The sequence below is a fragment of the Mustela erminea genome, chromosome 9 (assembly GCF_009829155.1).
Source record: "Mustela erminea isolate mMusErm1 chromosome 9, mMusErm1.Pri, whole genome shotgun sequence".
In the NCBI taxonomy this organism is placed as follows: Eukaryota; Metazoa; Chordata; class Mammalia; order Carnivora; family Mustelidae; genus Mustela; species Mustela erminea.
Genome location: NC_045622.1, coordinates 69,141,016 through 69,154,114, shown reverse-complemented (window position 1 = coordinate 69,154,114; position 13,099 = coordinate 69,141,016). Strand labels below are relative to the sequence as shown.

The 13,099-nt window shown below is 35.9% G+C and overlaps 1 protein-coding gene across 1 annotated transcript in view; it reads right to left on the bottom strand.

Annotated features, from left to right (window-relative positions):
- PDE3B (phosphodiesterase 3B) overlaps positions 1–13,099 on the bottom strand; it is a 178,341-nt gene that overhangs the window by 20,835 nt on the left and 144,407 nt on the right. Inside the window, exons 7-11 of the mRNA XM_032360189.1 lie at positions 12,995–13,071; positions 6,111–6,262; positions 4,791–4,928; positions 3,486–3,597; positions 1,057–1,170 (exon numbers count right to left, since the gene is read on the bottom strand). Coding sequence (XP_032216080.1) covers positions 1,057–1,170; positions 3,486–3,597; positions 4,791–4,928; positions 6,111–6,262; positions 12,995–13,071 — 593 coding nt within the window. The remainder of the gene's footprint in view (positions 1–1,056; positions 1,171–3,485; positions 3,598–4,790; positions 4,929–6,110; positions 6,263–12,994; positions 13,072–13,099) is intronic.

The window sequence follows — 13,099 nt, the reverse complement described above, 5'->3', positions numbered from 1 at the left end:
CCTAGTGGAATGACCTACATTTTCAAAGGTCTGCACTGCTGTGATTCTGATGACAGTTGATCACTGCATGGTGATCACCGGACATGGGAGTACCGTAAAGGCCAAAAAAAAAAAAAAAAAAAAAACCCTACGTTATATCCTCCCATGTATAGTAGGAACCTTATTTCCTCTCGATAGTAAGGATCAGACAAAATCAATCACTATCATCAAATGGGCTAAAATATGAAAATATTCTAAGAAAATAGCTACATCTACAAACAAAAACTGAAGAAAATGATCTGATGGAAGTACGGAACTAATGGAAGGAATAAGGAGGACGAGGAAAGAGTAAATATGACACAGTAGAAAACCTAATGGCAGTACTTTGGATTCAATGACCAAAGACTGTAAAGCGACAGCTGAGCCTATGACATCCGCCCTGATTAGCATGATCACGTTTTTCAGGCGTTTGTAACTAAGCAGATTCTGTCCTGATGGGTGTGGGTGTGTTGGGGGTGTGTGTGTATGTATCTCACTGGAGTAGTTCCTCCCTCTTCTACAAAATAGAGTAAGAGAACCATGTTATGTAAATTAGTACATTTGTATAAATAATTGTATTTATGATAAGGAACAGAATTAACTTCTTTGGGAGCAAAACATAAATATTATGAAAGGTTTTTAATGTTATCATTTACATGCATAATAAGGCTTTTAAGTATGGCCATTTCACTGTGTAGGTTATATATTTTAAATTTACATGATACACCTACAACAAGAAAACCAAGAACTGAAAGAAAAGAACAAACAAATGATTATCATACTATTCCAGACGGCAAGCCACAGGATGGGACACAGAGAAGAAATATGGTAGATTCAACAGTACTGCATCCTAACTTAAGGTGAATTGTAGCTTTTCTAATTTGCATACCTTTACTATGCATCAACATTTATATAGTCATTTACATGTACCAAAGTTTACTTAGTGCAGTTTTTAAAAGAAGAGAGGTAATGAAAGGAGAAAGCTTGATTTATTATTTCTGGACAAACAACTAAAAGGAAGCTTGTAGACGTAAGTACCTGTTTCATTTCCTGTTGCACGGTCACTGTGGATCTGCTGTAACCCAGGAACTGGCCGCGTTGTCAGATACCAAACCGCGTGCAGGACATCTGTGGCGTGTATGCGATTGTGATCTAAAGTCATCAAAACATTTTACAAAAATGTTATGTTAAACACGGGACTTTTTTTTTTTTAGGATTTTATTTATTTGACACAGAGAGAGCTCGCAGAAGCAGGGGGGAGCAGGAAAGGGAGAGGAAGGCTCCCTGCTGAGCAGGGAGCCTGACGTGGGACTCGATCTCAGGACCCCAGAGTCACGACCTGACCTGAAGGCAGATGCCTAACCATTTGAGCTACCCAGGCGCCCCAACAGAGGACATTTTTTAAAGTACAATAATTTTCTACTATCTTATACCCTCATTAATAAAATGTATGGCTTGGAATAACTTCCCACAATTATATTTCATCTTTTTTTTTTTTTTTTTTAAGTAGGCTCAGTGCCCAACACGGGGCTTGAACTTATGATCCTGAGATCAAGAGTAGCATGTTTCGTTGACTGGGCCAGCCAGGAAACTTTGGTTTCATTTTACTTTTTTAAAGTCTCTTGATGTATTAAAAACTTCTCTTATAAAAACTTTCACAAATACTATGAAAACATAGTAAGGCAGTCACAGAAAAGGCAAGTAACAAGGGCTAATTGAAAGGCACTGAAAACTTTACTGAAGGTTGCTATTTTGTAGCTTTAAAAATACTATGTAAATAGTGCGTGGATTAGGGAGACCAATGTTTGCATAAAGGCAACACTTAAAAATTATAGATACTTGAACTCCCCACTCCCCCCTCCCCTGCACAAAAAAACCACATATACCCCCCCCAAAAAAAGATGAGACAAACCTATCTCTCAGGCCTGCTGGAAGGACAAAATGTTAAAATGGCATACAAAAACATCCAGAACAGTGTCTGAGACACAGCACATAATCAAGCAAACACTGGTTTACTGACTATCACTATGTGAAAAAGCAAGACCTACAAGTGAAACCCAGTTTTGCCGTTTCTAAGAGTTTTAGGATCTTGGGAAAGATTCTTCTGAGTTTGTACTTTTCACCTGTGAAAGGTAGATAATATAAACTTTCCAACAAAGATTAAATGATATAATCTCCATGGATCTAATGATTACAGTCACAGCTGATATTCAGTAAAAGTCCAGCACTTCAATAGTTAATGAGTACCAGGTACAATCAGCAGATGACACAATACTAAGTCTTCAGGCCATCCATGTGACGTGAGGTCAGTCTGTCAGAAGCTTAATTATTCATATAGTGAACACCTTTTACTGACCTTTTACTATGTGCCAGGAATTCTAGTCTGTACTTTCTGTGGCTTATCACTATGTATGGAGTAGAGTCTAGTGGAATTTCCATTTGTAAATCTGGATACTAAAGTTTTAAAAAGTTAGATCCAGAGGCTCTTTTCTTAATATCCTATTTGGAGCTGATAGTGAAGACTCTTTACTGCCTTTTTCCCCCCATTCCCCTTCCTCTGAAGTCCATTTTAAAGTATCACGTTAGGGGCGCCTGGGTGGCTCAGTGAGTTAAGCATCTGCCTTCAGCTTGGGTCATGATCTCAGTGTCCTGGGACCGAGTCCTGAGTTGGGCGCCTTGCTCAGCAGGGAGTCTGCTTTTCCTTCTCCCTCTGCCTCTTCCCTCTGCTCGTGCAGGCGCATGCTCTCTCTCTCTCTCTAATAAATAAGTACAAAAAATAAAGTATCACTTTATTCTATTTATAAAATGCAGTCACTTTTTAAAAAGCAGACTTTATAAGTGAAAATTATAGCACATATAATACACATTAAGTATCATTATTAGTGAGTTATACCAATTTAAGAATAATATGCTCTGTGTTTATATGAGTGATTTCCCAAAATGTGTCCATATGAAGGGAAACTGTAGAATATATAGATGTATAAGGAAACCTTATTATTTCCTAATACGAAATTCAAATTATATTTTGCCATAAAATCAAGCAGACATTAGCAATTACTCCATGTCAGGACACAGTTAAAACTGGAAATTCTATGGATAATTTTTAAATATTTTGAAGTTAAGAATTTTCTGACACTCTTAATTACCAAACATTTTAAAAGATAAGATACTCAGATGAATAATTATTAACACAAAGTTGTAGACCATATGATAATTAAGGGAAAGAGCACATCATAAATATAAATATATGTCTGTATTATGATTCATTGTATGAAACACAAATAAGAAAATAGACACAAGTGTTAATAATTAGTCCGTTAACTCTAGGTAGCAGGACATAGATTACTTTTTTAAATCCCTATTTAAAATTTTTCCAGACATGTAATTATGAAAGTGTTCAGATCTGAAGGGAAAAATAGTTTCAAAACCAGTATTATCTGAACTTAATAAGATCTGCTGATACGTACAAGGAATGTCTCGGTAGCCATTCTCCAATGCACGAAAATAGTTCATGAACTGCAGAGTGGGGATCTTAAATATTTCCAATAAGCCAGTGTCTTGAAATAAGGTATACATAACCTAAATGTCAATTAAAATAAAATTCACGTTAAAAGTCAGAATTTCTTTTTTTTTTTTAAGATTTTATTTACATATTTGACAGAGATCACAAGTAGGCAGAGAGGCAGGCAGAGAGAGAGGAGGAAACAGGTTCCCTGCTGAGCAGAGAGCCCGATGCAGGGCTTGATCCCAGGACCCCGAGATCATGACATGAGCTGAAGGCAGAGCCACCCAGGCACCCCAAAAGTCAGAATTTCTATTTGCAGTTGAATAGAATATGTTTTTGTGATTTGCATTTGGGAACATTACCATATACATTTGTCTTTAAGTTAATAATTTATTAAAAATTTCCCTATAAGAAATTCTTTTCAAAACATTAAAAAGGAAGACATCACCCTAAAACCCTTGAAAACCAAAGGAAGATTACTATATCATGTCCCAGTTTAAAAATTTTTCCACTCTTCCTTTTAGTTTTTTTATTTAGAGTTTATTAAGGGGTGTACGAATTCTATTCTTCTCTCGTCCTACATGTCAACAGAAGTCAAAACAAAATATTTATTACATTTTTGTCCCTAAAGACTTCAATGAGATGAAACTATATGCCTTCCACATAATTTACCCTCATGTTTGTACATTTCATAAACAAGAATACTTTAAATACTTCAAATACTTTGAAGAGAGTGAGGATGCTACTTGGGGAAGGTTAATTTGATGCTGTGGGATGAACTCAAGGGGAACCTTGAGTCTGGGTGGTTAAAAAGAAAGTATTTTTCCATGGTTCTAGCATGAAATGAACCATCTGGCCTTGGGTAAAGCACATGGAGGGCAGGTGTAAAAAGGTAAGGCATAGGTTTCAGTGGTGAGAACCAGCTGACCTTTCACATCTTTTTCAACCTCAGGCTTCAATATAAAGTAACTCTATTCTGTAGAAAAATTAAATTCCACTCACATGGGCCAAAAAACTATTTTCACTTATTCAATAGAATTATATGAAATACATTACATATGATCATTTTTTAATATATGGGTTTATGTATATAGATTTCTCTTTTCCAACTTTCTACCAAAAACTCCATTTTTGTGGAAAAATAATTCAGTAAACAATGTCGAATTTGTGCCTAAGCCAGTATTACATGTTTTTATATTTTGTGTTTTATAATGATTCAAGAAAAAACTAATTTGTAATTTTTAAAAAGCAGAGATTTTAAACAAACCTGACTAAGGATCCTTCCTGATTTCTCTCCCATTTTTTCTACAACTTCAAATATTTGAAAATTCCAGTTGCTCATCTTTTCTATTAAGGAATCATAATCTTCTATTAAAATCAGGTCCAGTGATGCTTCCTGTTCAATCTGCACAGATGGGGGAAAAAACACAAACCAACTTAACCCTACCTTTTAAAAATAGTTAAATCCACACCTAAACGAGAACACTTAAAACTGAACGTTAAAAAAACGGTCAATACTATTTTCTACAAAAGTTACTCTCAGATAGAAAGTGTACTTCCAATTTTCCCCCTTTGTAAAATGCTATCTTCAGAAAAGCGTAAAAATGTCTTCTAGGGATCAGAAGACTTACTAATCCTCACAGCACTTTTACAAATAAAAATGCTGTCTTTCCCAAGCATGATGCACAAATCTAAAATCCACTGTTTTCATTTTAGAAGTTACAGGTACCGAAGGATAATAGAAAGAGACTCCTAACTTTATACTGGCGTTTATTACTAGTTTAACTTCCCAAAAGGAATGGTTTTCCCCCCTAAAAAGCTTAAATTTGGAACTTAAGAACAAAAAAAGTGCTATTGTAAGTAAGCAGATTTTGTTTTTTAATGCTTCATGCGCCTGTTCTTCATGCCCTTACCATATACAATGAAGACAGTATCAGCATGGAAAGTACTGTATTTACTATAAAATGGGTTCACGTGTTCATTCTACAAGAATGCACCTCGTTGTTCTAGGATGGACTCAGAAGTACGGCTGACCCTTGGACAACACAAGTTTGAACCACACAGGTCCGCTTCCCCCCGATTTCTGCACTACAGTGCTGTAAAGGAGAGTGAGTTCTCCCAGGACTGTAAGCACCGTACATACAGTACTGCATTCTCTCCTCCTCAGGACTTTTAATCACATTCTTTGCTCTAGCTATTTCATTGCAAGAATGTAGTACACAATACATTTAACATACAAAATATGTGTTAACTGACGTATGTGTTTATGCTATCAGTAGGACTTCTGACCAACTGAAGGTAGTTAGCAAATGAAGTTCTGGGGGAGTCAAAAGTTATATGCGGATTTTAGACTATGTGATCATGTGTGGGAGGGTCAGGACCCCTAATACCAGCCTTGATTAAGGGTCAACTATAATTATTATTTTTAACCCAAGTTTTTCTTTAATATGACATAAGGACTTTTTAGTAAAATATTTAAAAATACTATTATATTAAAAATCTTGTTCTGGGCAAAGATAGTGGAACTTGGACTAAGCTAATGTTATATTTCACCTTAACATAATCATATGGAAAGTTTGTCTTTTACATTTGGTTGCTGTTCATCCTGTGCCTCTTCTGTTAGGTGATCATCACCTTCCAAAAGTAATTTTCTGCAGTCTCTGTTCTCTGTTTCCACTTCTTGTCGTGCTTCTGTACAGCTAAATGATTGTTTTGAGGAAACAGTGCTGTCTTCGTCACCTTTCAAAAAAACACATATAGTAGTAATAAGAATAAAACTTGCCCTATATGCATAGTTTTATAAGGAAAATTACTTATAAAAAATATTCAAATGGGGCACCTGGGTGGCCTAATTGGTTAAGCGTCTGCCTTTGGGTCAGGTCATGATCTCCGGGTCCTGGGATGGAGCCCTGTGTCAGGCTCTGCGCTCAGTGCGGAGCCTGCTTCTCCCTCTCCCTTTCCCCCTCTCCCCCTGCTTATGTGCATACTTTCTCTGTCAAATAAATAAATAAAATCTTCAAAAAAAAGAAAAGGAAAAGTCAGTCCCTATCAATAGGAACTTTTTAGCAATTTGATGTATGCAATTCCAACTCCAAAACTGAGTTTTGGCTATGAAAACTCTAGATTCCTAATTATAGATGAATGCGATCAAGGTACATCTAAAAATTAAAACACAGTACTATTTATTGTGAATTATTTCTCTACCAATGTGATTAATAATACTCTTTTTTCCCAAATCTCACAGAAAATGGAAGCAGCTCTGGTAGCTAAACAGCATTCATTCACATGTTAAAAAAAAAAAAAAAATCACATTCATTCTGTCGGGAATATTATAAATAGGAAACTTCCCCGAAACCATCAACAGAAGAATAAATAAATGTAATGTATCCACACAACTGAACACTGTGGAACAAAGAGAATGAACTGCAACCACGTGCAACCACATGGTGATTCTGAAAAATACACTGCTGAATGAAGGAAGCCAGACACAAAGGTACAGACTGATTGTCTTTATGAAAAATTCGACAACATACCCAAACTGATACATATGAGTAATGAAAGCCAAAACAATGTTATCTTTAAAGGGTATACCAGGGGCAGGGGGCATTAGAAGAAATTCTGAGGGGCTGGTAATAGTTATTAGTTTATTGATCTGAGTGATTACACATGTGTTTAAGTGTATGAATACCCATCAAGTTACAAAGTTATGATTCATTCGCTCTTCAATATGCAAGGGTTTTTCCTAAGTAAAAGCTTTTTTAAAAAGATTTTATTTATTTTATTTATAAGAGAGCACACACGCATGCACGCAACAAGCAGAGAGAGGAAGAGAGGGACAGAATCTCAAGTAGATGCCCTGTTGAGTATGTGGGGCTCGATTTCATGACACTAAGATCATGACCTGACCCAAAACCAAGAGTCAGATGCTTAACTGACTGAGCCACCCAGACGGCCCTAAGTAAGAGAGTTTTTAAGAGTACTTATTGGAAGGGCGCCTGGGTGGCTCAGTCAGTTAGGCAGCTGCTTTTGGCTCAGGTCACGATCCCAAGGTCCTGGGATCAAGCTCCACATCAGGCTACCTGCTCAGCGGGGAGCCTGCTTCTTCCTCTCTCTCTGCTTCTCCCCCTGCTTATGATTTCTCTGTCTCTGTCTCTCTGTCAAATAAATATATATATATTTAAAAAGTACTTATTGGAATTGAATTTCAGAAGAACTACATTCAGATCCCAATTTTTCTACTTGATAATGGAAAGTTCTTCTCCCCATAAAGTATGGATAATAAGATCTATCTTACTAGATGTTACATAAAATAAATGATCAATAAATGTTAGTCAAATCTGAATCTAACATTGAATATACTAAAGAATCATTAACTAATGATGATCAGGAAATAGTCTTTGGAAATTACTGTTTTTTCCCAATGAAAAACATAACAAATGAAATTTAGACTATGCAACTACAGTTGGTAGGTCAAGGCATATATATATATATATATATATATATATATATATATATATATATATATATATTTCAAAATAACCATCATGACATATGAGGTTCATTACATATATTTTTTTAAGATTTTATTTATGTATTTAAAGGTGGGGAGGGCAGAGGTAGAAGCATACTCCCCAATGAGCAGGGAGCCTGATGCAGAACTTGATCCCAGGACCGAGAGATCATGACCTTAGCCAAAGGCAGATATTTAACCAGCTGAGCCACCCAAATGCCCCATACATACTTTTTAATGATCCAAACTCCTAATAACTATATTTTACATAGAACAGTAACAAAAACAGTTGAAATAAATGTAATCTTTTCAAAATTGTCTGCAACACTATCACTTAGCCCCCTTGCACTCTTCTGAAATGTATTTCTGTCACTCCTCCATCAACACACAGCATTTATTTCCTAATCCCCTAGAATCCAGACAGCCTATGTGACTGCTCTGATTAACAGAATAGGACATAGGTAACACTTTGTCTGTTCTGGACTGAACTGTTAACTTGATTGACAGCTTCTACTTCCTCCTCTCCTGAAATCCAGCAAGCATGTTGGAAGAAGCCCATAGAGAGGTCATATTTAGATGCACTAGTCAATAGTCAACAGACACACGACTAATCCCTTCTTGGAAATTCAGTCCAGTCATTCTTTATTCCTTCGGATGACTATCACTCTTACCAATATCTGACTGCGATCACATGAGAGTCCTCAAGTGAGAATCTCCCAGCTGATACCAGTCAATCCAAAGAACTGTGTGTGTGTATAATATAGTATAGTGTGTGTGTATATGGGTTTGTGTATCGAGAGAGAGAGAAAGAGAGAAGGAGAGTATAACATACTATATAATTCAACAATTTTAGTAAATTTAAAGAGTTGTACAACCATTAGGACAATCTGGTTTTAGAACATTCTCATCGCCCCAAAAAGTACCCTCCTGCTTATTTACAGTTAATCCCTATTTTCATCCTAATAACTGTTCTGATTATTGTTCCTGTGCATTCACCTTTTCTAGCATCTTATATAATTAGAATCATACAATATGGATTCTTTTGAGCCTGGGTTCTTTCACTTAGAATAATGTTTTGAGGTCTATCTATGTAGTGACATGTATCAGATAAAATTACATTGTATGAATGTATATACAATGTATATTACATTGTATGAATGTATCAGATAAAATTGCATTGTACGAATGAAAAATATCACATGGTATTTTTCCAGTCACAAGTTAATGGACATTTGGATCATCTCCAGTTTTGCAGCATGACCAATAATGTCATAACATCCACAATCCTATCTCTGAGTGCTCATATGTTTTCTCATGGATAAAGTCTTAGCCATAGTATTACTGGGTGATATGGTAAATTTATGTGTAATTTTTAAAGAGATTGTCAGAATGTTTTCCAAAGTGGTATACCATTTTATATTCCCATCAGCAATGCATAAATGTTCTAATTTCTCTGAATCCTTGCTAACACTTGGTACTTTTTTATTACAGTTATTCTAATATGAGTATAGTTGTATCTCACTATAGTATTAATTTGCATTTCCTTAAGGACTAATGATGTCATTCATCTTTTCATGTGTTCCTTACCCATTTCTTTATATCCTTCACCAAATGACTCAGACCAAAATATCAGACATCTTCTGCCCATTTTTTGAGTTGACTTCTTAATAATGAATTATAAATGTTCTTTATGTATTATGGATATAAGACCTAATCAGATGTATAATTTCCAAATATTTTCTCTCAATCTGTGGTTTGTCTTCATTTTCTTATTGTTGTCTTTTTAAATTTTTTTTATTTATTTAAAAAAAAATTTTTTTTAATTTATTTGACAGATAGAGATCACAAGTAGGCAGAGAGGCAGGCAGAGAGAGAGAGAGAGAGAAGCAGGCTCCCCGTTGAGCAGAGAACCCAATGCCGGACTCAATCCCAGGACCCTGGCATCATGACCCAAGCCAAAGGCAGAGGCTTTAACCCACTAAGCCACTCAGGAACCCTTATTGTTGTCTTTTGAAGTGGAAAAGTTTTTAATTTCGCTAAAGCCCAGTTTGTCATTTTTTTCTTTCACAGACTTTGCTTTTGGTATGGTATCTAAGAATGCTTTATTCAACTCAAGGTCACAAAGACTATATCCTATATTTTCTTCTATAAGTTTCAAGATTTTAACTCTCACACTTAGGTCTATGATCTATTTTGAGTTACTTTCTGTATATACAGGAAGAGTCCAAATTCTTCCCTTGACAAGCGGATATCTAATTGTCTTGGCCCCATTTGGTTAAAAACAAAAAACAAAACAAAACAAAAAAACTATCCTTTCTCTTTGGAATTGTCTTGGCTTCGATACCAAAATTCAGCTGATCATAAATGCCAGAATCGGACTTGCAATTCTGTTACACTAACCTACAGGCTCATCTTTGTGCCAGTACCTCACTATCTTAACTACAGTGGCTTTATAGTAAGTTTTGAAATCAGATAGTGTCAGTCCTCCAAATTTGTTTTTTCTCCAAATTGTTTTGGCTGTTGCTTGTTTGTAAGATTTTATTTATTTGAGAGAAGAGGAAGTGAGGGCAAGCACAAGCAAGGTGAAGGGCAGAGGGAGAAGCAGGCTTCCTGATGAGCAGGGAGCCCAATGCGGGACTCGATCCCAGGACCCTGGGATCATAATCTGAGCCAAAGGCAGACACCTAACTGACTAACCCACCCAGATGCCCTGTTTTGGCTATTGTTGGTCATTTTCTTTCTGTGTAAGATTTAAGACCAATTGTCAATTCCTACCAAAAAAAAAAAAAAAAGCCTGCTAGAATTTGTTAAGAATTACAATGAATTTATAGATCAATTTGGGAGAATAGCCCTACTGACAATACTAATTTTTCCAATCTTTTAATATGAAATGCCTCTTAATTTATTTAGATTTTCTCTAATTTTTATCAATAATGTTTTGTTGTTTTTAGTTTATAAATCCCCTTCTTTTGTTAAATTTATTCTAACTACCTTCATTCTTATATTACTATAAATTGAAATGTCTTCCTAATTTCAATTTATGATGGTTCCTTGCTAGTAATACAGAATACAATTTTGTACATCACTGATCTTGCATCATGTCTCTGCTAAACGGATTTATTAGTTCTAGTGTGTATGTGTATTCTTTGGGATTTTCTACAAAAGGTTCATATGATCTATGAATATGGGACAGTTTTATTTCTTTATTTTCATTCAGGATGCCTATATTTCTTTTTCTTTCTAATTTTCCTAGCAAGAACCACCAGTACTATGTTGACTAAAAGGTGCTGAAAGCAAAAATCTTTATCTTATTCTTGACCTTAGGAAGAAAGCATCAGTCTTTTTCCATTAAGGATGATGTTCAGGTGTGTTTTCCAAAGATGTCCTTTATCAGACTGAAGAACTTCTCTGCTATAACTAGTTTGAGTATTTTTATCATGAAAGAATCTTAGATTTTTTCAAATGTTTTTTCTGCACATATTTAGATTATCATGTCTTTCTCCCCTTTTGTTCTATTAATGTGGTATATATATTGGTTGATTTTCAACTGTTAAACTACTCTTGAATTCCTGGGATAAATACCTTGTGGTCATGGTGTGACCATTTCATATGCTGCTGGACTCCGTTTAATATTATTTTGTTAAGAATTTTTGCATCTATACACATAAGGGATATTAGTCTGTAGTTTTCTTGGATGCCTTTGTCTGGTTATGACATCAGGATAACACTAGTCCTAAAAAATGCGTTGGGAAGTTTTCCCTCTTATTCTACTTTTTGGAAGAGTTTGTGAAGGACTGGTCTTTTCCTTGTGTGCGTGCGTGTGTGTGTGTTATACAATTTAAGAACCAACAACTACTGGGCGCCTGGGTGGCTCAGTGGGTTGGGCCGCTGCCTTCGGCTCAGGTCGTGATCTCAGGGTCCTGGGATCGAGTCCCATATCGGGCTCTCTGCTCAGCGGGGAGCCTGCTTCCTCCTCCCCCTCTCTCTGCCTGCCTCTCTGCCTACTTGTGATCTCTGTCTGTCAAATAAATAAATAAAATATTAAAAAAAAAAAGAACCAACAACTACTGAATTGTATACTTTAAAAGGCTGACTTTTATAGTATGTAAAGATATCAGTAAGAGCCCATAATCCCTGTGGGGGCCCATCTATTTCTGGTTTGCCTTTATTCTTAGAGGGCTACAGAGTTTACCAAGTTATCCCTACTATGGTAAGCCTTCAACTCCAATCTCTATCTCCCCAGTCCTATCTCCCCAGTCCTCTTCCTTTTGGGGACTGCTGATTCTATTAGTCACCGGCCTCTCTAGAAGGAGCAAATACCATTTTGATAGACCCAAACGCCGGGCTCATTTTTGTGAGTTTCTATCTTCCTCCAGATCCTGTACTGGTAACTCTGAGGAGCTTGTTAGTTTTCAATGGTTTTAAGCACATTCTTGTTGTTAATAATCTGTCTGGCTTTCCTAGCTACTGTCAGGGAGAATGATGGCTTGAGTTACCTAGTTAACTATTACTGTATGCCTGAGTCATCAATTTTTTAAAGTTATAAAACAACCATAACTTTATCACCAACAATTTTTCTTACTTGAGAATATAAAATGTTTCAGAATGATGTAACAAAATTTACAACAGTTCCTCTCTATGCCATAAAAAATGTATGCAAACTCTTTTGGGCTTGGAGTTCAACATTAATATAATTAATCTCACTGTTTATGAACCCTAGCTATAACCCGAAAAGACCACATTCATTTCTACAGCACACTGCAGTCTTCAAAACACTTTCACGGCCTGTTATTTATAACTTGTTCCTAGTAACTCCTCTACTTACCTCCTAAGTAGGTAAAACATTATAGCTTCATTTTAAAGTTAGATAAACTGAAGTTAAACTCACTCATTTATGCACTTCTCAAACAATTTCAGAAACTGCTCTGAAATTCAAACACACACAACTTTTATAATCTCACCTGACTTTCCACTGTGGCAGTCTGTGCCAGAATCAGATTCGGACGTTGACACATATTTCAGTATTTGATGTCCACAGCTTATAGAATAAAACAGACAGATATACA